General features: G+C 46.8%; 3 protein-coding genes across 3 annotated transcripts; 1 reads left to right on the top strand and 2 right to left on the bottom strand.

The window, feature by feature from the left end:
- Positions 1 to 2,675: 2,675 nt before the first annotated feature.
- On the bottom strand, positions 2,676 to 10,438 carry LOC117852141 (uncharacterized). The gene is made up of 12 exons (XM_034734113.2): positions 9,918 to 10,438; positions 7,168 to 8,558; positions 6,982 to 6,989; positions 5,017 to 5,192; positions 4,660 to 4,720; positions 4,485 to 4,583; positions 4,299 to 4,393; positions 4,055 to 4,168; positions 3,853 to 3,920; positions 3,526 to 3,636; positions 3,165 to 3,396; positions 2,676 to 3,075 (listed from the first exon to the last, which is right to left on the bottom strand). The coding sequence occupies exons 2-12, from the start codon at positions 8,475 to 8,477 to the stop codon at positions 2,968 to 2,970; spliced, it is 2,382 nt and encodes a 793-aa protein (XP_034590004.1). The 5' UTR covers positions 8,478 to 8,558; positions 9,918 to 10,438; the 3' UTR covers positions 2,676 to 2,967.
- A 7,883-nt stretch (positions 10,439 to 18,321) lies between these two features.
- LOC117852261 (uncharacterized) lies at positions 18,322 to 21,127 on the top strand. The gene is made up of 7 exons (XM_072293029.1): positions 18,322 to 18,644; positions 18,749 to 19,295; positions 19,605 to 19,702; positions 19,824 to 19,848; positions 19,955 to 20,075; positions 20,160 to 20,294; positions 20,565 to 21,127. Exons 2-7 carry the CDS (start codon positions 18,797 to 18,799, stop codon positions 20,773 to 20,775), a joined length of 1,089 nt encoding a protein of 362 aa, XP_072149130.1. The 5' UTR covers positions 18,322 to 18,644; positions 18,749 to 18,796; the 3' UTR covers positions 20,776 to 21,127.
- A 629-nt stretch (positions 21,128 to 21,756) lies between these two features.
- On the bottom strand, positions 21,757 to 25,574 carry LOC117852263 (ubiquitin-conjugating enzyme E2 34). The gene is made up of 9 exons (XM_034734276.2): positions 25,179 to 25,574; positions 25,024 to 25,078; positions 23,724 to 23,762; positions 23,546 to 23,609; positions 23,334 to 23,395; positions 23,209 to 23,248; positions 22,864 to 22,891; positions 22,532 to 22,623; positions 21,757 to 22,218 (listed from the first exon to the last, which is right to left on the bottom strand). Exons 1-9 carry the CDS (start codon positions 25,233 to 25,235, stop codon positions 21,933 to 21,935), a joined length of 723 nt encoding a protein of 240 aa, XP_034590167.1. The 5' UTR covers positions 25,236 to 25,574; the 3' UTR covers positions 21,757 to 21,932.
- Between the last annotated feature and the right edge of the window lie 1,807 nt (positions 25,575 to 27,381).

The following is a 27,381-nucleotide window of genomic DNA, read 5'->3' as shown; positions in this document are numbered from 1 at the left end:
GACGTCTGCCGCGGCCGGCGCGGCCGCGGCGGAGGCGTCGAGCAGCCGTCGCTTCCTGCCGGCCTCCACGGGCGCACGGCCGCGACGCGCCAGCAGGCCGTCGAGGAAGGCCGGGTGCCCGACGGCGCGCGCCAGGAAGGCCGTGCACTACTCCTGTCGCCGCTCTGTGCCGCGCACACAGCACTCCATGTCCAGCAGTTGCGCGCGGGCCTCCTGCTGTAGCACCTCACCTCGCCAGCTCCAGCGCTAATGCCTCCCAGTCTCGCCGCAGCCCCTCGAACTCGCTCTCGCGGATGCCGCCGCTCCCGCTCTCGCGGATGCCGCCGCTCCCGCTCGCGCCGGCCTTCACACCCGACGACGACGCGCAGCGCCGCGCCAGCGACGAATGTTGGTGAGGAGGTGGCGTTGGCCGGGAGGGAGCTTGCCTGTGGTGGCCTTGACGGCGAAGGCGATGGAGGGACCAGAGAGCGCGACGAGGCCAGAGATCTCGCCGGCGGTGAGGGCCGGATTGGCAGGGAGAACGTGAAGGAAGGGAAGGAGAGCGGGACCGCTCGTCAGTGAGAGAGGGAGAGAGTTGAGTGGGATGAACTGTGGATGACATGTAGGGTCCACTCGACAGTTTATTCAAAAGCCACAGCTAGTCTAACCAAACAGTTTTCTGGTTTTCTCACAGCTGCTGCTTTTCTACAACTCACAGCTCACAGTAGGTTTTCCAAAAGTCACAGCCCAACCAAACACAAATATTCGCACAGGCACAACCCAGCCACAACCCAGCTTTTCTCACAGCAGCCAAATATTCGCACAGGCTTGAAGAACTGAATTCAATTACCTAACCCGTTCGTTAAGCGCTGCAAATCCGCGATGAGGTAACCACCACAGTCCACAGGACATACAGACATACACTGTCTCAATTCTCAAAAGCCTCATTCTTTTTTTTCCTTACAAATAATTATCTCTCAGCACAAGAAGCCGGTGAAACAGGTTTACTGTTTGCAAACATCACAGTAAAGTGGCAGTTCTGCTTGGGCTGTAGCATTTCTCTGTATGGATGTGATTGTGAAATGCAGATTACGGTCATATTTGGAACAACTTAAATCCTGCTTATGGTTAAAATAAGTTAAAACTAGCAGCCAAACGGCTTCTTTTGGTCGTGCTTTTCCCCACCGTTCGCATTTATATTAAAACGCAGAAGTTGGATCAAACCTGGGAACGCTTTTTTATTTTTGTGCAGCTTATTTGAGAAGCGCTTCTCCCCACCGTCGTACAAAACCGTGCCTACATCACCCAAGATACTTTGCGGTAAATCATCCAAAAGGCTAAGTGCTCATTGAACTACACTAGCTGTTTTCCAAAATATCATATAGTCTCCGACCTTCTTCCAGAGGATCTTCCGGAAAAACTTCTTTTATCCACAGCATCTGCAATTCTGCATGTTCCGTACAGCTGGGAAATTAGGGAGTTCTATGTTGAGTTCTAAATTTCAGAAGTTTGTCTTCGAAGCTGACTTATGCAAAACAGAAGACGCATCCAAGTCTTGGCAAGTGAATATCAGGAGGAATACCAGTTTCTAACAATAAGACCTGTGCGCCTCTTCAACATTTTTTTTCTAGGCGCAATAGCAGAGCTGTAATTTAGTGTTGTTTCCACCTTTGAAACCTTTAAATCAACGAAGCGTCCGGATCAAGTGGCTTTAAAAAAAAGTCCCGGGGGGGGGGGGGGGGGGGGGGGGGGGGGGGGGGGGGGGCGGCGTGGAAGCAGACAGGAGTACTAAATTTGTTGTACAACTTCCATTCATTTTCTGACTAGAGGCTCATAGTACTAAATCTGTTGCACAGACGGAGAAAAGGTCTCATTTCAGGCAACAAAGGGCGTGATTGGTTTCAGTACAAGCGGAGCCTGGCTCGTTCCACGGATGCGGGCTCCCGCTTGGCTAGGCTCTACAGGTGCAGCAGGCCTTTGTTCGGTGGACGTTTGGTGGGGAATTTGATTGGTTACCTGTTTAGCAGCATCGACCGGCCTTTTCCTCAGTCTGTGCACGCTTCCTAAGAGCTCATCGTCGCATGGCCGGAGCCTGGCTCTGAGGAAACGAGCTTTTCCTCCGTGCAGGCTCGAGGTACCCAATCACCCTACCCTTGCATCATGAGAGCCTGGCTTAGGTTGTATGCGGGCAACCAATCAACCCCAAAGTGTTCTCTGCATAAGGTTTTGATGGCCTCGTCCCTGTGAAATACATCACATAAAGTGGTCACAGTAGCACTCATGTAGTTTTTGCATGGCATCTTTTTAGATACTAAAGACTTGAATCGCATGTTAGATTTATCCCTTATTCCCTTAAGAGCTATAATCTTCAGCAATTCACATATATCTGGGTGGCCTCTGAGTTTGCATTCGCTGGCTGATTGTTTTGCCAGTTTGCCACCATCTTGGTCATTACTCATCATTCTGAAAGCTGTGTATGCATCATCTGTATAACATGTGATCATTAATTGGCACTGCAATTCTGCAGCCCTGAATTGCAGCCCTCATGTACGTATACCTTCGTGGCCTCGTGAGCATTGTCGCTACATAGGAATCAAAGGCAGGGCACAAGGCCATTGCAGCACATCATTTACCGGGAAACTGGGAACCCAGTAGTGGCAGTACATTTCGAACCTTAAAACATATTCACATATCAGTATAGAAATATACTCAATTAGATTAATTGGTCTGCTACCTTGAAATAATATTTAATGATAATTTTAAGTTACAAACCACCAATTATTTAATCAGTACCTAAAACCAACAAACGGGCAGGCGCACACAACCCTACCAAGTATGGTTAATGTCAAGACTAGTAGCCTACCACAAACAGCCTACAACAGTTGAGCATCCTTTATACACATGTCACGGTGCATCATACAATGTACGGTAGAAAAAAAATGGAATGCTTGTAACAAGCTCCTGCCTTGTTGGCTGCAACATCAAGCTTCAATTAGAGAGGAAGTGCACCCGGGCGAGGGGGTACTCCTTCCCAGCTACCCAAACGCCAGTCTGTGACCACTGCACGTCCTCCCATTCTAGGTTATCCTGCAACACCTGCATCGTCACCGAGGAAACAGATGACAATGTAAGTGTGTTTCCGCCTGCCAAAACGGTTTGAAGTCTCACAAACGAAGCGGAAATACCTCAAGTTGGTCTGCTGGTAGCGGGATACCGATGGAACGCATGGCACTTTCAGGCATGGCCTTCTTGCAACGAGACCATCGGAACACATCCCGGAGTTCATGGTCCACAGAGCCTCTGTCCCCATTTTGCGAATGGTGACTACTGTTCTGGTGTTTCTCCGGTTCCACATCAGATGCATTGGAATTTGATCCAATACTTCGAGGCTTCTCTCCACTGAAGCAGAGCTCGTACCTGTGGAAACTTGTAACAAAATTAAAAGAACAGTGAGTTCCATGAAAGTACAACTTGCAAAGCAACCAAAGTTCAAGATGCAAAGAACATATCATTTAGAACTAAAAAAATAGTGGGAAAAGCTCATACCTATTAAAGTGTGTTTCCAAGTATATTACTTCTCCTTTCTTCAGTCTAGCAGAAGTATAAAGAGACTTTTTCAATCCCTTATCTGCCACAATGCTTATACTATATTTTAACCTGAAAGAAAGAAGTGTCAGAACATACAAAAAGGCCAATAGGAGTAGCCTCAAACTAAACAAGAGAACTAAAAGAGAGATACTACAAGCAAACGACTAGGATTATATTTTACCAAGAGAAGATTTAAAGCATGCTATGGAGATGGCAACACGCGAAAACCAGTACTGGACAAAAATCTTAGTGAACTAGTACAAATCAAAGATCTCAGAAACATACCACGGCTCATTGCAGAGATTGTACTGTATTGTCACTTCACGAACAAATCTTTGTTGACGCAATGCATTCTGCATCAACCATGTTGGAAAATTCTTAGTTTAGAATAGATAAAATGTTTCTGGTTATGTAATATACTGCAAACTTAAACATATAAATTGGGAATAAAGTTGCGAAGCAAAAAAAAGATTGAGAAGAAAATTACAGAAGCTGCAGCTCTTGTTGTCATTGTACGCTCCACTGCAACTGGAGCAAGTGTAGGTTCCACAGCTGACGTGTGGCTAAGGCGCGGCTCGAGATCAATGGTGCCGCCACCTTTCTGCAAAGCAAGTAAAAGACGCTAAGCAAACATTATATAAAACAGTGATCAGTAAAAGGGTTCAAAAGGTAACCACGAGTCCAAGAACAGGAGGCATGGAAATGTTATATATCCCGTGGACCCTTGATACCTTAACAATGCAGCAGCGTTCTATGCGAAAGCTACAGCCAATCCCAGCACCCCAAGCACGTGAACGTACATTGTTCCTCAATGTTGAAGTATAACCTGGGATAAATACCAAGTTTTATGAGTCCTTATTCAACCATCTATCCAAACCAAGTCTGACAGAACTGTAACAAAATGAATGGAAACTTACTCTCTTGTGGTGGTAGAACTCGAACAGTTGCACGAAGCTCTTGGATGGCAGATGGTGGAGGGGAGGATGTAGGTGAACAGTAACCGGTATGCATTAGCACTAAAACAAACACACATTAGAAGATAAAAAACATCCCGAACTATTTAGAAATTTGGAACAGTAAGCAGGAATTTACCAGCCACAAGATCTGAATCATTTGTGTATATATCTGTTCCCCAAAGCTGAGCACCCTTTACCTGCACAACAGAGATTTCAGCAAATGAATAAAGGAGCTAAATGAGAACTGCAAGCATGGCAAATAAATTTAGGAAAGTTCAAGACAAATGGAAACATGCTGGTATGCATAAATGCAGCTGGAAGAAAATAGCAACCACATCCACAGTTCAGAACAATCAAGTGAATTCAAAACTGAAGGAAGCTACAATAATATTATACGTAACAGAGTTGCTGACAGAGCTACAGTATCAACATGGATCATGGAGATAGCCAAAGTGACCAAAATAGAGATTGTCTGCCAACTAGGTATACTCACTTGACGATTAGTAGAAGTAACAAATTCCGCAGGTATCCGAATTTCAAGAGTAGGACCATTTTGTAGACTTTCAGCATTTTTAGCATCCTGAGTTACTTCAAACTCTTTCCATGATTTCAGCAGCTCCTGCATGCACTCTCCAGCTTTATAAACAATGGCAGGCACCTCAGATTTACCTGCAATCAAGAGGAGACTGAGATAACAAAACAAAACCTAAGTTTACAGAGCCACCCATAAATCATTTTGTGAACATTGCAACATGGTGCTCATCGTTTCTACATTGTACCTGCTATGGGAAACATGCATGCATCAGTATTAGGTAGGCTATTAGTACCTAGGAAGGTATTTGTATTTAGCATTGTTGTCAATATCGAAGGTACTAGTATTTAGCATTGTTGTCAATATCGTGATTCTGTGCTCCAATTTTACATGTTTACGATCTTGATTCAGGACCTTAATTCTACAATTCTACTTGATAGAATCTACATTTCTACTATACCTATGCTTAAGATCTTATGATTCCGATCTTACCTGAAGACCACCGATTCGATCTAGAATCTACGATTTTGACAACCTTGGTATTTAGTACTAGGAAGGCATTAGTTTTTAGTACTAGGAAACTTATTCTTGGGAGCCCAAAGCTATCCTAGTGCCGTGAGATAGCTGTTGGAGGGTTGGAAACATAGGACTGGCAGTGGAGTTCACGGAAAGTAGAGGATGATTTTGGCAGCTGGTTTTAGTGGTTAATGGCAATAAATTGGATGCATAAGCACAGCTACAGGGAAGGGCGGATTGGGCAGTAATAACAGGGGAGGGCAGGTGGAGCAGCGATAAAAGGATGCAATTGCAGTGAAAAGTGACCATGAAGGACTGCGGGGGTCAATTTTGGTGGCAATGGAGGGAATTGGAGGGTACGGGCGGCGACAATTTGAGGGCTGCTGAAAGTAATCAAGGTGGAAAGCTGAAGAAGCGGAGCAGAAGAGCAACGTACCAAATAGAGTTAGGACAACAGAGAGAAGGGATGAGTGCAGAAGCAAGTTGAGTGGCAGCAAAAATTTGGTTGCTAGCAGAGGCGTCAGCCGATTTTTGAGGGTAGGGAGGGTGGTTGTGGTTGCTTGTGGTGGCGATTTGAGGATTTCTGGGCAATGGCAGCAAGCACACAATGGCTGCAGGAGTGGAGCCGAGCAAACAGGCAACGAGAAGCGGTGGTGGATATTTTTTACAGGTGGACAGCGGTAGACACGGTGACTGAGATACCAAATATCACGGAACCAGGTGAATACAGCAAGATGGAAGCTGATCGACCTCTAATCTTCAGGCCTCCCCTGTCGAGAAGATGCTCAGCCATCAAGATTCCTTCCTCTCCCTCAGATGCATGGTCTGCCTTTGTAGTGTTTAGGCACCAGCCAATATATCACGCCCGACTTGACTCCTAAGAATAAACTTCCTAATACTAACAACCTTCCTAAGAAGGACAGGCCTGGCGCAGTGGTTAAAGTCACCCCACCGAGCCAAAAGGTCCTGGGTTCAACGCGGTCTCTCTGCATGCAGGGGAAAGGCTTGCCTCGGTTATTCCTTTTTTTTAATAACCTTCCTAAAACTAGCATAGGCCTCCTAATACAAATAACCTTCCTAAAACTAGGATAGCCCTCCTAATACTAATAACCTTCCTAGTACTGATGCACAAATTGTTTCCATAACAGTACCCGTTTTCCTCACCACCTCGGTTTAACCAGCAGAAGATGGAAAAGCGCACTAAAACAGGCATGCACTGTAAAATGCATTGTCCCCAACATAAAAATGTAAGGAACTTCCAACGTCGGAGTGCGAGTTTTGAGTTGTAAAGTATTCTGTGAAGGAAATATAAAATGAATATACAGAGACACAAATCTTATAATTACTCCAGTTCCAAATCGAAGCACCAGTATTCACTGATTCAGCAAAGAATGTCAATATTTGACTAACCTTGAGTCCTGCACGACAAAACAAAGAAAATAAGATTTATTGATGACTAGTCATCACTCATTAATAATCTCAAACAGCATATTAATATAATTTCCAGAAATGGAGAATGCCATGAAACCTCATTTACATTATTATGCTTTTGGGAAAAAAAACTTTGAATATAGCAAGATGCAGCATTAAGCTTACCCTTCGCCATCACGCATTCGGGATCGAAATCGAGGTTCACGCTGCGATGCTTGACTACCAACCCTCGGTCGCACCATCCTCCTGCGTTGGACACTTCCAAAAACATCCTTATCTTTCTCCATATCTCCTTCGGTGCCATTATCATCTGATTCTTTGTCATTATATTTGCTTCTTTGCTCATGCCTGTCTCCTGCATCCACATCCTTCTCTCTTTTCTTGTCCTTAGGATCCCTATCATGAGTTTTCCATGCATCATCCTTAATCACCTTAGATTCTGTTGTTGTATTCTCATGCTCAGCACTCTTAACAACTCCATCAGATGAAGCTTTCTCCAGTATTGTGTTATCCTTTTCAATTACTACAGATGAATCTTTCTTAGAAGAATCCTTCTCCCTATCGTTTACTTCCTTGTCCCTCAGGGAATCTTTTCTTTCCCTGTCGCATTTTTCAGCATCCCTATCTTCCCTTTGCATTTCTCTTCGCTCAACACCACTACCTCCAAGCTGTATACCAGTCCTACGATCATTTTTATCACTTTCTCTTGCACCAAAGTCCCTATGTTTCTCATCCTTCTTTTTTCTGTCCTTGTCTCTGAACTTATCTTCACTTTTTGGTTCAGCTTTGTTGTCACCAGCAGATTCATGTGCGTCTTTTGAATTACGTTCTTCCATGGAAGTTGGACCTTTGGGAGCTTCATCGGTGCCTTGCAAACCAGGACGGGACACACGCCAATCCACATTATCAGATAGCTGTTCAAAATACCTTTTACCCCTATGTTCCTTGTTGTCTTTCCAGCCTAAGTTTGATGGAACAGTAGAATGACTATCCTTGTCAAATTTGGTATCACCTTTATAATCAGCATGACCCCTCCTGTCAGTCCTTATTTCACTTTCATCTGCTCTATTGTCTACCTTTGCATCACTCTCAACTTTATTAGCCGGAAATTCAATTCTGGGATCACTATAGACATCACGTCCATCAGCTTTCGTCTCACGATCATCCATCTTAGTGTCCCATGCATCTTTGTTTTGCTTTGATTCTAATCTGCTGTCAGATGAGATGGGGTGTTCAGCAAAGTTGGTGGAGCTACCAGGCATCCGATGGGCCAGGGGTGGCCTCTTATCATCACGGGGCTCAACACGTTGAATTTTGGCAAATCTACCATCATGTTCAAAAGAACCATGGAAATCACTGCTGCTCGATGGAATAGCTTTCCCAGGACTCGAATACAAGCTGCTGTCATCCAAAGGCCGTTTTGTAGGTGTAGAGTGGCTACCCTCCTCATGCAACCTCTTTGGAGCACCACTCATGTTTCCTCCAGAATGCAAATTAATACTTCAAGAATAACCCAGATACAAAAGGAAGGAGCTCAATGCCTTTAATGCAATTCACTGCAAGAAAAATAGATCAGGAAAGGTCACAGCAGTTACCTAACTTTTTTATTTAGAGACATGAAATTTCAGAAAATCACACATCTAGAACAAGTAGCAACAAGGTGTGGTGAAGCGAGGTGCTCAACATAATTCAAATATAAATTTATGGTCCCTTAATTTCAGGATATGGTCCTGTTTGTAATGTAGTAATGCTTCGTTCTGAAACTCTCAATTGACCAATCATTTATGGTAAAAAATGAACCCAGCCACTTGTTTACACTTGAGATGCCAATGAAAAAAAATCCGAACCGGGGGGGGGGGGGGGGCAGAAAGCAGGACCCTATACATGGAAATTATACTAATACATGTTTAACCAAGTACACAGTAATATAGAAAGAAATAAATCTAGAGGGATCTTACAGCATGGAAATATACACAGGAAAATGATTGTAACATGAATTGTAAAAGTAGTACAGAATATGTACCATGAAAAGGTATGTTCGGGAAAAATGAAAAGAGAGCATATGAATGTAAACTTGTAAAGCATGCTTATCAATTGCATATTTTCATTCTATTAGGTGAAAAGCATCAGACTCCAGCAGAAATATCAGACCAGTAATTGTCAAAAATATTCAAACAAATTATGAACTAGCTTTGAATAGGAGCGCATGGAAACAGCAAACCATGTGGCTGAACCATGACCTAGGCGATCAGTCTGCATTACTGTTACTACTATCATTACTATTACTAATGGGGGAAATGGATCGAATTCATGTTAGATCAGATTTTTTTTGGCTGGCTTGCGAGGTAACAGTATGTTACCTAACCTAACAGAACAATCTCATAGCCGACTGGCTTTTCCATGTGTTCCTTGGACCATTCTAATTTTACAACTCAAGTGCGCTTAAAGGGGTCACAGCATAGCAGATCATCTGACCACAAACCCTAGCTAGACAATCCACCCCTAACCCCCAACAAGGCAACAAGCACTGAATAAGCTACTGCCATATTGTAAGAAATGGGAAAGGTGGAAGCTTGCAAGCTCGAAATGGATGATGGAAACAAAATGGTGCTGCAAAATGCAAAATGGTTCAAGCCTCACGCTGCAGAAGGCATAGCCTAGCCTCCTTTCACTCCAGCACATCACGGCAGTAGTCCACATAAACCCTAACTATTCTAGCAGATCTAGAACATCCACAGAGGCGGACACAGTATTGGACATGGGTGTGCACATGTACACCCAACAATTGTTGCAAAAAGAATCGAATTTAGTAGGTAAAATCATGGTCAGATCCAAATACAAATACCGTACGCTAGGGGTTTGGGTGTTCAATTTCGCGCAGCAGGACGGGAAGGGAGGGGAATGGGCGGGCATACCTCTGTCGGATGCCCGTCGCCGGCGAAGCGCCCGCCGCCCGACGAAGAACTGGCGGGCAGCGCAACTCGCCCTGTCGTCACCGGTAGGAAACGAAGGCCGAGACCGAGAAAGGGGAGAAGAAAGTGGGAGAAGGAGCGTCCCTATCTCTCTCTCTATATATCTTCCGTGCGATGGGAATGGTGGGAATCGCAGGCCCAGTGCGGCCCGAGAAGCGACCGCGCCCGCGCCCGCGCCCGCCGAAACCCTAGCGCAATCCTCCCGCCCGCACGCGGCAGCTCAGTTGGGGATCCACAGCTCCGCACGGGGATCCAATCAAACCAGAAACAGCCTGTGCCGCGGCTGATCGGGAGGGGCCAATCGAGCTAGGTAATCGAATCGGGGACAGCGCGGGAGCGGATTTGGTGGGATCGGGCGGCGGGAAGGGGGAGGGGATCGGGAGCGGATCGGCGGCCGCGTTCCCCGGTGCGAGGGGAGAAAGCAAAGCAAATCCAAGCCAAGGGTGGTGGTCTAATGGGGTAGGGAATTTTTTATTCGTCCAGCGGATTCTTAACGGCGCGTGATCTGCTTGGAGATTCGTGCGGTGCGGCGTAGCTGGTCTGGCCGGCTGCAGCTGTCAGCACGCTGACGGAGCGGACGCTAGGTGCACGCGGTCTATGCGTAGGTCTCCCGTTTGTTTTTTTCCTGCGGGCTCCTCCCAAATCAAATTATTATTCATTTTAACTTTTATAGGAAAAGAAGGCTTGACTTTTATAGGAAAAGAAGCCGAAGAAAGCGGAGAAGAAAGTGGGAGAAGGAGCGTCCCTATCTCTCTATATATATCTTCCGTGCGATGGGAATGGTGGGAATTGCAGACCCAGTGCGACCCGAGAAGCAAATGACAGCAGCAGAGGCCTAAATAAAAACAGTGAAGAAGATCAGCCTAAAGGCTCAAATGTTGATTGCATTACTTTGTTTCCCTTTCCTTTTTTCAACATATTCCAAGTCTTTTTTCTGTTTTCAACCAGAATAAGTGGAACATGTGAATACCAAAAATAGGCTGCAACATTGTGCGGACACTTTAGGATATGCAAATCTAATTATGAAGTTTCATGAAAGCACCAAAGACTGAGACACTATGCACAGATGCAAATGAAGAATATATGGGATATATTGAAGAGGGTGTATACACAATACAGTGGAAGACTCTGAATTTTTCGGCAGGGATCCTACAACTGGATGTGTTAGTGCTGGTGTTGATTGGTGGACATAGGAAAATGTGATCAGTAACCTTTTAGACTGCACCACTTTGTAATGCACATCAATTACCATATTCTTTGCTGTTGTAACATATAACATATATTCGTCATCTCAAACTTTTAGACTATGCAAGGTTGTATCATGTTTAAAGATGTACCACTTGAGCACGAAGATAATCCCTAGATCATGTTTGATTCAATTATATATACAAATGAGAGCTTATCTGTACAAAATGTTAAAGTAGTTTTCAAGAAATGTCGAATATATAACTCCAACATTTTAAATATACTACTTCAACAGTTTTATAGATCAACATGTTGTCTGGAATGTTGAAAGGCTTGTTAAATATAATTATTAAAAGACACAACATGCTTGTTTGCTGACTAGTGCACCAGTTTCATATATATCAACCTGAGGTTTTCTCCTTTAAAAGGACACAATAGGCATGTTTACTGACTTGCATCTCCAAATTCCCCAAATCACAAAAAAACAAAACAAGACAAACAGTATACCTTATGCTAGAGCTATAGATGTGAAAATAGTATACCTTAAAATAAGAGGATAAACAAGAGATATGTTTATCTTTGAAAACATAAAAAAAGAACAAGGCATACAAAGTTGTAGCAGATATCTTGATTCTTGAACACCGATGTAGCAAATTATGAGTTAGATAGTATGTGAATTCAATACAGTGTTTGATAATCATATTTACCTTCATGTTTTTTCTATGTGAATGTGATATTCCATCCCCACATTTTACTACTAATATTCAAGTTAAAGTAATAATATACACATGTGATTCTGATAGTAAATCTAGTAGTAAGTTCTTGTAGTTAGCGGTGCAAATGACCATCATTGATAATACTATCTTTCTTTACTTCCAATTGCAAAAAGTGGCACTTTAACTTTTCTTTAGACTTAGCAAACTCTAGCGAAGGACTATTGAGACATTCATTTTGTCTGCTTTCATCCGGGACCATGGATTTAAAGATTTTTAGGCTCCACTCTGCATCAGTAGTGTCATATTTGCTGACTTTCGTGGCATTATATTTGGAGTACCATGAAAGGCGAAAGCGATGTTCCACCATGCGGTACAATTGATGAAAATTCAGTGATTATCATGTCATTAAGGGCCTGATTGGTTGGCTGCCAAAATTCTGGCATGCCGGGGTTTTGGCAAGCCAAATTTTTGGCCACTGCTTGGTTTGTTATCAAAATTTGGCAACCTCTCACATGTATCTTACCAAAATATTGGCAAATTTTTTGCCCAAATTTTAGCTTGCCAAAATTTTTGGCGTGCCTAAGAGCCTGCTTGGTTTGCTTCCGATTTTTGCCTAGCCAAAATGAGGGCATGCTAAAATCAGGGCTTGCCAAAATTGAGGCATGCCAAAGATAGAGTAAGAAATTTGGGTATCACTTGGTTTAGTGATAAAATTTGGCAACCTATACCTTTTCCTTTAAGAAGTTTATAGTAACTTGCCATGGATTTTGTTAAAAACATTGGCATACCAAATTCTTGGTAAGGAACTAAGTGATAACCAAACTTTCTAGGCATGACTATAATTTGGTTGGGCAAATATTGGAACCTAATCTAAATTTTGGCAGAGAACCAATCAAACTCGAAGGTAGTGTTTGGTTCTGGGGTCGAAGTGGGTCGGTTTGGAACCGACCCACTTCGACCCCTGTTTGGTTGGATTCCCATCTGGGTTGGGTCCAACCCAGATGGGAATATTCTCCCTTGATCTGGGTCGGAGCGATCCCTCCAAAAAGAAGGGACCGCGCGGACCCAGACGGCTACCGTGCGCTCCATTTGGCACTCGCCCACGCGCCTCCCTCAGCTCCGTCTGCGCTTGCCCACACGCCTTCCTCGATCGCCGAGCGCGCCTCCCTCGATTGCCGCCGGTGCGCAAGGAGGTGTCGGCGTCGTCAAGCAGGGAGGAGCCGTTGGCGGGGGAGTGGAGGCCGGCAGGGGCGGCGCGCGGAGAGAGGAGGGTGGGATGGCGGCGCGCGGAGGGAGGTGGCGGCCAGCGACGCAGGATGGCTGCCGGCGGCGCTGTGGAGGATCAGGTGGCGCGTGGGGCTCGCCGGTGGTCGGGGAGAAGCCGGGGGTGGCTAGGGAAGAAACCGGGGGCGAGGTCGGTCGGGGAGGAGCCGCCGGCAGGGGTGTGACGACCGACCCCGAATCTCTCGAGTTAATCTTAAACTAAGTCCCAAATCCCGTCTCAGCTTTACCGAGTTTAAGTACTCAACCTCCAGTCCGGTCCTGACCCCTGTGACCCGACCCCTTTCCGCTGGCCTCCAGTTCCGACCCCGCCGACCCCAACTCGCCGCCGGATCCTTCTAAGTCTTCCCCCAACACCTTCCTTCAATCTGACCGGTGGGCCCACAACATCTTTCCCAGATCTCCTGGTGCAGACGCACTCGAGTGGCATGCTCGCTTCAGTGCTTTTCCGCCGCGTGGCTCAACTCCTCCGACACCCGCCGCTCCGCCCCGTCGCCGGCCGCGACCAGATGGATTCCCGCGCCCCTTTCCCCAATCGCAGCGGAAGCCCTCTGCAACTTTTTCTGCAGTGCCTCGCCGCTCGCGCCCATCATCACCTCGCCGGACCCCCCCCCCCCGGCTGCAAGGCCCAAGGTCTCCCGATTTTTCCGTCGCCCCTTCACAGTCGCGCCGCCCAGGTCCGCGCTACGCGACGATTCCTCCTCCGCCAACCCCGACCCTGGCCGCGACAGCTCCTTTCCCGCCTTGTCAAAGCTGCGCTCCGACGGTCTGTTGCTTCGCGCTCGCCCGCGCAGCCGCAACCCACCTGTCTTCTCACCTGAGCAACCTAGCTTCTAGCGCCGTTCCCCCGGTCACTTCCATCAGATCCGCCGAACGACGACGCCCGCCTCCGCCAAAACTCAACCACTGGCAAGTCCACGCCTGCACTGCCCTGTCTCCAGTGCCCAATAGCTGAAGGCATCATCCCCGAAGTCCTGCTCCACCGCCCTGGCCGCTCAATCACCGCCGTGGCAGCGCACTCCATCGCTTCTTTCCAGTCTTCGTGCCGCTCCAACCCTCTCTCTTCCGCGCAGCTATAAAAAGGGAATGCCAGAGCTCCGCCAGAGTCCCCTTGGCCATCACTGCCCTCTTTCTTGCTCCCTGTTTGTGCTCACAGCGCCACCACCAAAATCTGAGGAACTCTCCTCTCCGCTCAAACACCACCTTTCCCCAATCCACCAGCCCCTGCTTTCAGTGCTGCCCAAGAGTTTGCTTGTGATCCACAAGAAGCACCGCCGGACATCCTCGCCGCTGTCCCAAGCCCCTTAGTCCTTTCGCCCAAGCCTTCTCTGTAAGACGAAGGTAGGCTACCAACCCTTGTTCGCTTCGCCCGACCCCTCTTATCCGCCCAACCCCGGTTCCGTCTCGCCCGACCCTATCTGTTCCGCCGACCCTTTTCCGCCTCGCCCGAGGGCTCGGCTGTATCTTTTTCTTTGAACCGAGGGTGTATGTGTAAAACTTGGAGACCTGTCAGCGTTGAGTCTGAGGACCCCTAGCATACCAAATCCTCTAGATTAAGGGTCAGATCATAAGTTCCTTTCCTCCGACCCTTACCTCTTGACCTCCCTCAACTCCATTGAACCTCCCCACCCTCCTATAACTTGTCGCAAGTTTCTGGGCTCAGACTTGCAAGTATTGCTGTTGAAATAACCGTCTACGCTAACTAATGCATTGCATTCGTGTAGAGCTGCGTCTCGCCGACGGCTACTACGAGCTGCACCCGGCGCCAGAAGACGACAGTGTAGCTGAGCTCCTGCCCCCAGAAGCCGAAGCTGCCCCAGAAGTCGAGCAGTTCCCTTCCTCTTTGCTCGAAGGCAAGCCCCGGATGCATGAAACCCCTATGTTCCCAAAACTTGCGCATGCCTTCTGCATCTTGTTCGTGCATTTACGTATAGGAGTTGTTTGCAACCCTAGATATATAACTAGATCCCATGATCTGAACACTAGCTGTTGGACCGAGTAGCTGCTTTGCGTAAATAGGAAGCGGTAAAAGTCGAGTGATTTCCTGTCACTCGCGAGTTGTAGGATTTGGTTGTCTTCCTCCTGTCACAACTATAAGAACGATGGACGGGGCAGGGTTTTGGTTAACTTTTTGGTGGACGGTTGATCGCCCCGTCTGTCTATAAAACTTGCTAAGGCCCGACAGTGGTGGTGTTCGTGATCAAGTGTTTGAAAGTACTAACCTCATACTTATTATGGGATGAGGAAGCCGAGTACCGGATTGAACCTAGACGTGAGCGGTCGCCCCATTGTCCTTGGAACGGAGTTTCCCCTGCTAGCTGTCGCACGTGGTGGCAAGTGTGGTCACAGAACGGCAGAGGCCGGGTCTGTGGAACCTTGCACCAAAGGAAATGGGCCCGACACGGGTTAGGGAATTGATGGGGAAGGCCGACACAGGAAGCGACCCTCGATGGTGCGCGGATGTCGTGAGGTTAGGTTCATCATGCATGGTTAAAGAACTCGAATCGATTCGTCTGCCTCTCACAGTTTGAGACTGCTTGATCGCTATGCTACCCTGAGTAATGATGAAATCTGATGATAACTTGGTCTTGATGATGTTATATACCCTCTGTTTGGTTCTATGTTTGCTTAGAGTAAGTTGCTAACCTAGACCGGATAATGAACTTAGAACCTGAGCTAAAACTTCAAAATAGGAATCTACATAATGCTTTTGGCAAACAAACCCCCTCAGCCCAAGAGCCTTGCATGTCTAGAAAGGTGGAGTAGCTTTACTCCTGTCGGGTGAGTCTTGTTGAGCTTAGTAGCTCAGCCTTGTTGTGGCTTTTTTCTTTTCAGGTGAAGTTGCTGCTCCCGAGTCTTCTTCTGTTGGCACTTGGCCGCCCCAACTCCCTCCGGGTTGGACGGTTGAGTGGGATCCCTCCTCGGACGGCGAGGAGAGGGATCACTGACGTCCTGGCTGGCCTCACCAGAGATGTCCGACCCCGATGAAGTAGCTTTCGCTTGCTGTTTTACCTTCGGTTGTTTTCTTTTGAACCTTGTAAAACTCTGATGTTGGTTTTATGGCCGAACTAAATGGCTAAGTTGTTTAACTCAGTGGACTTGTTGTATTCTCTGGAACCACTCACCTTCGTGTGAGTTTGCTAACTCGGTCCTGTTTAAGTGGTTAAATCGGATGAAATCCGACGGCACTTCGTGTTAACTTGGCTAAGGCATGGGTGTCACATGTTAGGCGACTTAACCATGTTTAATCAAGCTAATCCGAGGTGGATCCGCCACAAGGGGCCGGCGCAGCAGCGGCCGGGGAGGATCCGCCGGCAGGGCCCGGTGCACTGGCAGGGAGGAGCCGGGAGGAGGAGGGTCTTGCTGGAAGAAGTCGGGAGGAAGAAGATGCAACGGAGGAAAAAAAAATAGAAGAGGATGACATGTGGCCCCGCAGATGATAGGTGGGGTCCACAATTAACGATGTTAAAAGGACATCCATCCCAACCCTCTCAATCTTCTCAACCATACAAAAGACTGGATCGGCTCCAACCCACTCATCCAAACATGAGATGGGTTTACTTCAGCCCATATAAGTGGGTCGCAACCCAACCACTTCGTAAAAAAAAACCAAACAGACCTAAATACTTAGGGGGTGTTTGGCACGGCTCCACTCCGTAACTCCAGCGACTCCAGCAAAAAATCTAGCCAAACACGTCAACTCCAAAACTCCATGGAGCTGCCAACTCCATGGAGCTGTAGTGCAATTGGGGCTGGAGTTTTGGAGCACCCCCTTTGCTGCTCCAAAACGTCCTCTTTTGAACCTCCTCGTGGAGTTGGTGGGTAATTACCCACCACTGCCACTGATTACACAAGATAACGTTTCATTCTTTCTTGCCTCGCGCCTCTGTTCCTTCTTCATTCTCGAGTACTCACGCCCGGCCGCGCCTAGGTTGCGCCGACCGCCCCTGCGCCGCCGCCGTAGGCCCTGCTGGCGGCCGGAGACCCGCCGTCCGGCCCCGCCGCAGGCCAGCCGAGCCCCGCCGCCAGCCACTTTAGCCCCGCCCGGTCGCCTTACCTCCGCCTCCTGCCGCATATGGACGCGCCCCGTCGCTGGTCGTCGCGCCGGTCGCCGAAGGGCGCCGCCGGCTGCAGCGTCCCGCCCCCGAAGCCCGCCGCCGCAGGAGTTCCCCGCCGTCGAAGCCCCGCCGCCGAAGCCCGTCGCCGGCCGTCTCGCCCGGCCGTCTCACCCTGCCGCCGAAGCCCGAGGCCGGCCGTCTTGCCCCACCGCTGACGCCCGCCGGTGGCCGCCGCGCCCCACCACCAGCCCCCTGCGCCGGCCGCGGCGCCCCGCCGACGGCCGCAGCGGGTGGGTGCCCAGGAGAGCGTCGCGAGCTTAGGGCGGCGTCGGCACCCACCGGTCGTCGGGCGCATCGGAGAGGTCCACCGGACGACGATTGGGTCGACGTCGCGGAGGAGTTCTGCGGCCCGGAGGAATCGGTTGTCCTCGTCGGCGGACGCGTGGTCCTCCCCAGCGGTGTCACTGGGGTCGACGCCGTGGCGCCCACGCCACCCATCTCCATCGCGAGGCCCGGCGACGCCGTCACCACCTCCCGCGAAGGCATGCTGCTCTCCAGCCCGTGTTAGCCGGGATCGCGGTCCAGGACGGGAGCCTGGTGGCTCTGGGGGCCAAGATCCTGCAGCAGGTGCTCGTCACGCCGCCGGCCGGGGGCGGCCTCACTAACGACGCGTTCCTCGGCGTGCGGTCCGCGCCCGCCGACATCCGCAGCATCTTCCCCATCGGGAAGCTCCAGTATGCTCCGGTATCTTCCCAGATACGCGTAGTGCGAAAACTATCCGGTGCGAAAACTATCTAGGGGAAGAAGAAGAGATGGGATAGCAAGGATGACAAGTGGGGCCTGAATTGGAGGGTAACAATGGCAATTCACACTGAAATCGGTCTTTTTTGGAGCTGAGAGCACCCATCTAGGCAAACACCCCATTTTATTTATGGAGTTCTAGAGTGGAGCTGGCTCCACTTGGAGTTCTGGAGTGGAGCAGCTCCACCCGAAGTTGGAGCCATGCCAAACAGGGCCTTAGACTCTAAATACTTGCAACGGTGTGGACTTCTTCGAAAAAGCCACAACCCCTATGATGAGCGCCGCTCCCTTTCCCGAAAAAGAGGCGGCCCACCACCACCGTCACTCCACGTACACAAAAAATCGCACACCAATTCCCAAACCCTAGAGAAATACTAAAAGCGAAGAACGAGAAAAAGGGACAAAAATACTAGAGGCAACCAAGAAATCCGCTTTGCCATCTCCTTTCCGCATATACCCCGAGATTTTCCACACGAAATTTCCCCAGGCTTTTCCCTCGCCGCGATCTCGCTTGAAAGAGATGCCCCAGATCACAGGAACGGTGTGAGGACTGAGGAGAGGGAGGGACCGAGGCGCCGACCTCGCGCCGGGGGTTTCGATTCGTCCTCATCCCTGAATCCTGATCTCGCGTGTTCAGGCAAGCGATTCCGCCGGCGATTGCATCTGGCTTTGTTTCTTTTCTCCTCCTTTTTCTCGGTTGGGCTGTGACGGAATCTGATTTGCCGAATGCGAGGCGTGCAGGTTTCTTGGGCTGGCCGGGGGAAGGAATGCTGGTGGCGACATGCTAAGCCGCGGAGCCGTGCGGTCGCTGTTGGATCGTCTCCGGCCACCACCTCGGGGGTGGAAGCAGAACCCTAGCCCCGCCATGCCGCCGGCCGCCGTCAACCGCGCCTGCCTCTGCAGGTGCAGCCATTCCGTTGCGCACAACGAGGGTCGCGCGACGCCGCTGGGGAAGATGGGGTTCCTTAATCTAGCGGGCGGGCGGAGGTTTGCGCCGAGCGGCGCGCTCAGCTTGAAGGGGTGCCTGGGGTGGCAGGACGGCGGCAGCGGCGGCGGCGGGTTCAAGAGGAGGGTCGACGGGGAGGCGGCGGGGTTCAAGGCGCAGGTGCTCACCAGGCAGCGGCAGCTGATGCGCGATCCGGAGGTCCTGCCGCTGGAGGAGGCGGCCGCCAGCGCGAAGACCCTGAGCGGGAACGGCGCGTGCCGGCGAGGGAAGCCGCTGGGGTTCCCGGAGCAGGCTGTGGCGGCTAAGATGGTGGTTGCTGTTGATGTGGATGAAGGTACTGTGAAATCTATCTCAAGTGCAAGTCTGCTCATCTCTGAAACCTCACTTTTGGGTAGCTGATTATCCCTGCTGGTTGCATTACTGGTTCCTGTTTGAGTTGTTGCCAATGTGGTGGTTAGTCTAGAACCAAATAATGAACTGAACAATCTTGCCCAAAACATACATGTAGTCATGACCACAACTTATAATATCACAATATTGTCCCCTCATGCCTTGTCTTGTACAGGTCAAGGGAGTAACGTCACTTGTGTTTTTCTTATAATTGATCCTTCCTTACCACTTTGTTTGCTGTATCTTGTTGCAGTTCTTGGAAGCTTTCTTGCAGCACTGAACAAATTTATCGCTGATCGTTATTCTTGGAATCACACAGTATCTGAATACCATGTGTACGAGTTCTTTAGGGTGAGTAATAGTATGCACTCCGACCTTCCGTAAAAGATATTCAAATCCATTAGTTAGTCGTATTTCCATTTCAGTTTTCTCCACCAGGGAGTTCTAATATATTTTTTTTCAATCTATCCAGATATGGAACTGTTCTCGAGAAAGAGGTATATCCTGATGCTATTTACCTTTATTTCATTTTGAATTACATCTATTGTCGTTTTAACTATACAATTCACCATATGAAATCAAGCACTGCTCTGAACACTGCAGCTAATTTTCTTGTCCATGAGTTCTTCACAACTCATTACTTCCAAGATGGTATACAACCCATCCCTGGGGCTCGAGATGCTCTCCAAAACCTTTCTTCTTTCTGTAGCTTGTCAGTAGTAACGTAAGTCCTTCATAAGATTTGAGAGATACGTTCAATTTGCCTTGCCTTATATGAGTTTACCTAATGGTGTCCTTCTCTGAAAAGATCTCGGCAGGATGCAATTAAGAGTCACACGTTAGATTGGATCGAGAGGTATTATCCAGGCTTATTTGAGCAGATACATTTCGGTAATCATTTCGCTTTGGAGGGTCAGTCAAGACCAAAATCAGAGATTTGCAGGTAAAACACTGGCTCACTGAGGGAGGATAGTTTTCTCAATCATGTTAGAGACTGTAGTAGCATTGTAATCCGGCTCCACATACACTAAAAGAACAGCAATGATTAGAACTGTGGCAGGCTTGCCCCTTTTTGCATTTCTGTTTAGATTATTTTTGAGGCAGCATGCCTCAACAGTATTTTGCATATCTTGTCTGATCAGAACTGTTAAACCATTTAGTTGTTTCTGCTCATAAGACTTAACTTGTTTGCTATGGCAATTCCTCCTTGCAGATCTTTTGGCGCTCAGGTTTTAATAGATGACAACCCAAGATATGCTATGGAGTGTGCTAATGATGGCATGAGGGTGCTGCTCTTCGATTATGATAACTCATACCCTTGGTGCAAAACTGGAGTTGACGAGTCGCATCCGCTGGTGACCAAGGTCCACAACTGGGAAGAAGTGGAGGAGAAACTTCTTTCTTGGGTAGTAACTGAGAGCTGACATTCTTTTCTGGTGTGAGAAGCACTGTTTGAGATCAACAAGTGCTTCCTATTGCTTGATTTATGAAGAAACATGTTAGGGGTGAATACAACTTTATTTCCGATACTCAAAGATGTCAGCGCAAACTAGGACATTTCTTATCTTTAGTAAGGGACTGGCGAGTGAACATTGTTTCATCGCCACATGCTGGTTGAGGCAAACCAGTTTAGCATTGCCCTGGGTCAAGCAAAGCATAGACGCTTCTGTTGGCAAAGATCGGGTTCTTCCATCCTTTTGCCCTAAGCTGGGTGTAGAATGTATATATTGACATTGCCATATGGCTAAGATGAATTGAGATGCTAATAATGAACCATCCCCATGCTGTCTAGATTGAATGCATTGAAGGTAGTAGGTGCAATGTCGATGAAGTCTCATTCCTTTATGTTGAATGATGAAACGTTCTTTTATAACCTTGATGAAACGTTACTTCAATTGTGGCGTCCAACCTGACTCTGGGTTGTGGTTGGAAACATAGCTTTAGGTCGCTTTGCTGTGCTGGTCCCATTAATGATGTTTGTTGAAATTTGTCATGGTGTTAGTGAGAAGCTATCTAGCTTCAAATTAGACCACATGGTGAATGCATTAGTGAAATAATCTAGGACAGGAATCGCTCACCGAAAAAGGTCGTGCGACGCCACAACAACCCGCGGTGGCGCATACAAATTACTTCATTCATTTCAAATTATAATTCAGTGCCAAATAAATACAGTATCAACACACGTTTTATGGTGGATTTAATAATAAAACAAATGAAGCTAATTTTATGTTGTAAATGTTGGTGTCTCTTGTAAACTCAAAAAGTAAGAAAGTTTGGCTTGGAACAAATACAAAATTGCAGATCCAGAGCAAATAATGCAAATTTAGGACGAGACAATGACTTATTTTAAGTTAGCACGACCAGCTAGTGAGGACGCAAGAAAAGGAAGAAAATAAACAGAAGAATGAAAATGAGCGACCTTCTGATGCTGCTTGTCAAGAGTGAGAATACGGTTCTACAGATTTACCATCACATGTTCACCAACATGACTCCAAGAGGACAATTGAGTCACACAAACCAATGGAAAACTATACAAAATTATGCCCCGGTATCACACTTTTCTCATAGTCCTTTATTATTGTCAAAGTTGCATTAGGGGCAAGGCCATCACGGCACCAAAAACTGAAAACATGACCAGCACCATCCAGAAGGGCACTGCCTTCTTCTGGTTCTTCTCGCGGTGCGCCTCTGCCACTGGCTGTGCTCTATTGGCAACAACTGGAGCTTGCTGGACTGCAGGAGATGGAGCAGGTGCAGCAGGATTCTCCCGGGGCTCCGATTCTGCAGCTGTATTCTCCAATTGTTGCTGTTGGTTGTACTTCTCAACGTACTCTGGGAACAGCTTCCTGAAGTGTGGGCAGTTTTTGCTGCAAAGAGAAGCACTTATATGAATAGGACAAATAGTACTTATGAGCAAATGAATGCCAGTATCTAAAAGTTAGATATACAAGTGGCGTGATAGTTTAACAATTTAATAAGGAACCTAACAGTCAATGTGAGTTCCTTGCACTTGGAAAACACAGCATCCTGACCAAATTAAGTCGTTACTTTCATGTAAAAGTAAATTTCCTACAGGATCTGTTCAGCCCTGTTTCTAAAGGGGTAGTTTGTAAAAAATACTTTCAGTTCTACAAAAAGAGCACGATCAGAATGAATTAGCATTTAAATAAATTAATCTACCTCTCGCAATTGTATGCAAGGGAAGCTTTTGCTAAGCGCCTCTTTTCTGCATCTGAAGTCTTGATGCTTCCAGTTGTCAGAGCATCATCCATCTGAAATTACAAGAATTATCGATATTGAGAAATAAAACCTTAAACCAAGGGAGTTCTTGCAAGAGAAATGCCAAGCATCATTTGCAATAATGTTGGGCAGTTACCATTAAATTGCTAGCCCTGATCAACAAGTAACCTTATAACATGGCAAGATCTCTATGTGCGCTAGAAATTCTGATTGAAATTAGATATTCTTTTTTGGTAAGGCTAACCCATAATGGCGTGCAAGGAACAACTTACCATGAATGACAGGAGCCCAGTAAGAATGCTGCAGCACAAAGTTTTACATGTCAGATCAACAAAGGAAAGAAAATGCAAACAGTTTGAACTGAAAACATAGATGACTCATAGTGAAAAGTGATCTGGGACAGCAGAACTAAACCTCGATTTACCATTTCAAGTTCCCCCATCTCATGGCAAAAAGAAGTTGAAATAATTACAGACTACCACAGAGCACATTTGAATAGCAGTTATTAAAGAGTTTGTACACTGTACAGTAGCTGAAACATGAAAAGCATGCTCTGGGTTCCAAAAACGCATCACACGTGTAAAAAGCTAAAAAGCTAGTTATCAGTATGTGCGTACCTTGCTACAGACCACATTGGATTCCAAGACTCAGGATGAACTGCAAAGCATAGTAATAATGAGCATTATTTCATACCTAATGTGATGCAAAAGCAACTGTAATCCAGAAACAGTTCAGAACTTACAGTCACTCATTGACAGGCATATTCTTTTGTGTGGCGCAAACCTACCGCTAGGGGTTGTCATGCTGCACAATGAAATGAGTTAGAAACAAAAACAGAATAATTAACATTTGCATTAATTATATATCTATAAAAGTTTCTAGCTACAGTTTTCCCTCACACCCTAATAAGAAGCACCATGTCATTAAAACACAATTCATTAAATGTTTCTGCACCTGATACTTGGAGGTTTAAAAGGATAATCTGGTGGAAATTTAAGTTTCCCATAGTAATATCCACCTGCAAGGGAAAAATTGGAACATGAAAACATCGTTAGAGATTAAGTAATGAAACAAATATCGGATAAAGTAGATAATATAAAGAAAATGCTGTACAGTATTGCATGATCTCTACCTTCAAAGGGTGTGCCTTTACTTCCTTCAAGAACGTAGTCTGGCATACAAAGTAAAGAAAGCACATAAGTTGGTACCAATATACAGCCTTGAAAGTAAGCAAAAAGATTGGCGTTGCATTAGGAACAAGCATGATAAATACAATCTGAGGCACCATATGGATTTGGACTATACTAAAAACTGCACATAAGCATCAGCAGTTGTAATCTATGAGTTGTCAATGGTGCTCAACTAGTCATTAGTAAATTTAACCAAGAACATATCTCATCTATTACTATTTGACAGGTTGGTGCACATAATTAGCAGGAACCTTTTTCAGCATGTATAGCGCTGGCCATTACTATTTCACTAGATAATTGCAGTTATGTCAATGCAAATCCTGACGCTGACCAATATATAAATATAAACAAACATATGGGGGTCCAGAGCCATGTACCATAAGCAGAACAAGCAATATTTCCATGAAGAGACGAGACAATGGCGCAGCTAAATCAGATATTCCAATGATTGTTAAACAAATATCTAGCAAATGCATCAAAAATATGTATTGGACATCCAGCATGCCAGGTGACAAACTCTATGCGCATGCCCTTGGGCAAAACAAAGCAAAGATCAATCACATAACTGTTCCCTATTTGCAGAGCATTTAAGTCACACGCAAAATGACCAACCCTTACAACCAGTAGGAACATTTGAATCTTGCTAATGTGCAGTAATGTCAAGAGCTAGTCCATATAAGTTAACAGTAAGCGGTAAAGCAATGTTCTAAATTCTAGAGCTTAACTAGATGCCAAGCAGTAGGCTAGCACCCTATGGGCAAAGACCTTAGCCTGCCTCTCCTACTACGAGCTTAAAGAAGGTTGAGCGTATCAACTGATTTTCAGGGAATCAGCAAAACAAATCAATCCTGACAGGAACTACCGCTTATCATATGCTCATACTCTGTTCAACACACTACGCAGAACTAAGGCTCACATCCCATGATTCAAACTTTTAACCATAAATTGCTACGAGTATGTCATGCAATGCGCAGAGCAATCCCATGTATACAGAAACATCCAAAAACTGATTGCTACCACAACATGAACCCGTATGCGACATGCTTTCCGACTACACCATCGCTTCCGACAAAACCAAGCTCAAAAAGTGCTTGCTACCACAACATGAACCGTAAGTGATATGCGTTTCACATACACCACCGCTTCCGACAACATAAAGTGTAATAACAGCCAGTTCACTCCGAACATTAACGACCGAAAAAGGCCCCAAATCTACTGGTAGGGTCAGGGGAGGCTACTTACGCCACTCCAATATGTCGTTGGGAAGCGGGCGAGCCACGATCTGCGGCGGCGGCTCCTGCAACCCAGCGAAACCAAAACCCGTCAGAAATCGAGCCACGGCACAGCCCAATCGGACCCATCCCAGCCAATCGACCCCCAATCCAACCGGAGCTCACCTTGCAGAGCGCGTGGTACTCCTTCTGGAGCCGCTTGAGGCAGCCCTTCTCCGCCATGGCAAAACCCTACCCGCCCGCCCGCCCACACGGAGACCGCGCCCGCGCCCGCCGAAACCCTAGCGCAATCCTCCCGCCCGCACGCGGCTGCTCAATTGGGGATCCACAGCTCCGCACGGGGATCTAATCAAACAAGAAACAGCCTGTGCCGCGGCTGATCGGGAGGGGCCAATCGAGCTAGGTAATCGAATCGGGGGGCAGCGCGGGAGCGGATTTGGTGGGATCGGGCGGCGGGAAGGGGGAGGGGATCGGGAGCGGATCGGCGGCCGCGTTCCCCGGTGCGAGGGGAGAAAGCAAAGCAAATCCAAGCCAAGGGTGGTGGTCTAATGGGGTGGGGAATTTTTTATTCGTCCAGCGGATTCTTAATGGCGCGTGATCTGCTTGGAGATTCGTGCGGTGCGGCGTAGCTGGTCTGGCCGGCTGCAGCAGTCAGCCCGCCGACGGAGCGGACGCTAGGTGCACGCGGTCTATGCGTAGGACTCCCGTTTGGTTTTTTCGTGTGTTACTCTCCAACCAAATTACTATTCATTTTAACTTTTTTTACTCTCCAATCAAATTACTATTCGTTTTGACTTTTTTTTACTCTCCAACGGGAGTAAAAGCTACTGAAGGCGTTCCCGCGTGAAAGAAAATAAATTTTGGATTTTTTTTAAAAAAGAGAGACATCTCTACTTGTATCCAAAGCAAATGAGTTTTACAGGACTAAAAAGTAGGGTTCAAGACTGAAATTTGAAGGTAATGTGAATGTGTTAGCTGATGCCACGTGGAATTTAACAAGGTACAAACTCCTAGGACTTTGTTGATGCATTATCTTCCAACTCAAATAATCGTGCACTATGGTACGAAACCAATTGATATGAGCTTGCTAAAACCTGTTGTTGCCTGACCGAATAAATCAAACATCCAAAAACAAAATCCACACCCAACTAATGAACATGCGTTACCCGTAAGGCCGTAACACATCATACATGTGTTTTACAAATATCGTTTTGCATAAGAATATTACTTAGTTTTGTACTTATAATAAGGGGGTGTTTGGCAGCACTCTACCTTTCAGAAATCAGCTCCACTCCACCAGCTTCACACTTTTGCAGCTCTAGAAAAATATGGAGTTGTTGAACGTGTTTGGCATATTGTTGTGCTCCAGCTCCAGGAATATGAGTTTTTGGTGGGAATGTTCTATTTTGCCCTTGGTGGTTGGATCGGTTGAGTTTTTAGCATTGTTTACATTTTTTTCCCTGCTGCTACAGTAACCGGGCTGTCAGTACCGTTCGTGGTGTTTTTGATTTTTTTTCCAAGTCGTAAAATCGGTCTTCAACTTATCCCACTTGTTCTTCATTTGCCGCGTGGTCAAACGAATTGCAGTGAGGTTGAAAAATTCATTGCTGACCTCATCATAGCCTACTGAGTTCAAATGAGTGTTCGGTCTATTCCCTTTCTTAACTTATTTGGCAAACAACGAACATATGATCGTCGTGTTTGCATCAGTCCATTCAATTGAATCACCCTGAATAACATATGACAGTCCATTGAAGTGCAAGCATTCAAAGTAATCTGACCTCGTTGATAAAACCACAATTGTTATTCAGGAGAGTTTAGCATGCACCACATGATGCCTAGGAAGTACGAACACCATTGCAAACTTTGCGCACTAAAAGGTTTGTAGCTAGATAGATAGATACTAGGCACACAATAAATCAAAACTATTTATCTTTGCTATATTTTATTTATTTGATTTTTCGTGTATGTCTTAACTAACTCGTCCCTCACAACCATAGTGAAAAAACTGCTGGCCTGTTCAGATACTTGTAGCTTAGGCGGCCCTTGTGACCTGTGCGGCATGTTTAACCTTTCATGTGTCTAAGGGTCATATATTTTCAGCTACTAAGGGATAATAAGCATGCATCTTTCCCATGAAAAAGAGAACGAGAGCTTCAGAAATTTTTTTCCATAGGTGACAAAATTTCAGGATTTATCATTTTGACCCATTCATGTAAAATTCAAAAATATTCTGATTCTTCGTCATGGCACTACAGCAAGCCAGCTAGTATCTATACTATCAGAACTAAATGCACGACGTGTAAAATCTTCCTAGACAATCTCAAAGCCACTGGTAAATTTATATACATCTAAAACAATACTACTC

Source organism: Setaria viridis, chromosome 4, assembly GCF_005286985.2.
Source record: "Setaria viridis chromosome 4, Setaria_viridis_v4.0, whole genome shotgun sequence".
NCBI classification, from domain to species: domain Eukaryota; kingdom Viridiplantae; phylum Streptophyta; class Magnoliopsida; order Poales; family Poaceae; genus Setaria; species Setaria viridis.
Note: the sequence above shows the minus strand (reverse complement) of the source record. Positions and strands in the feature narration are given on the sequence as shown.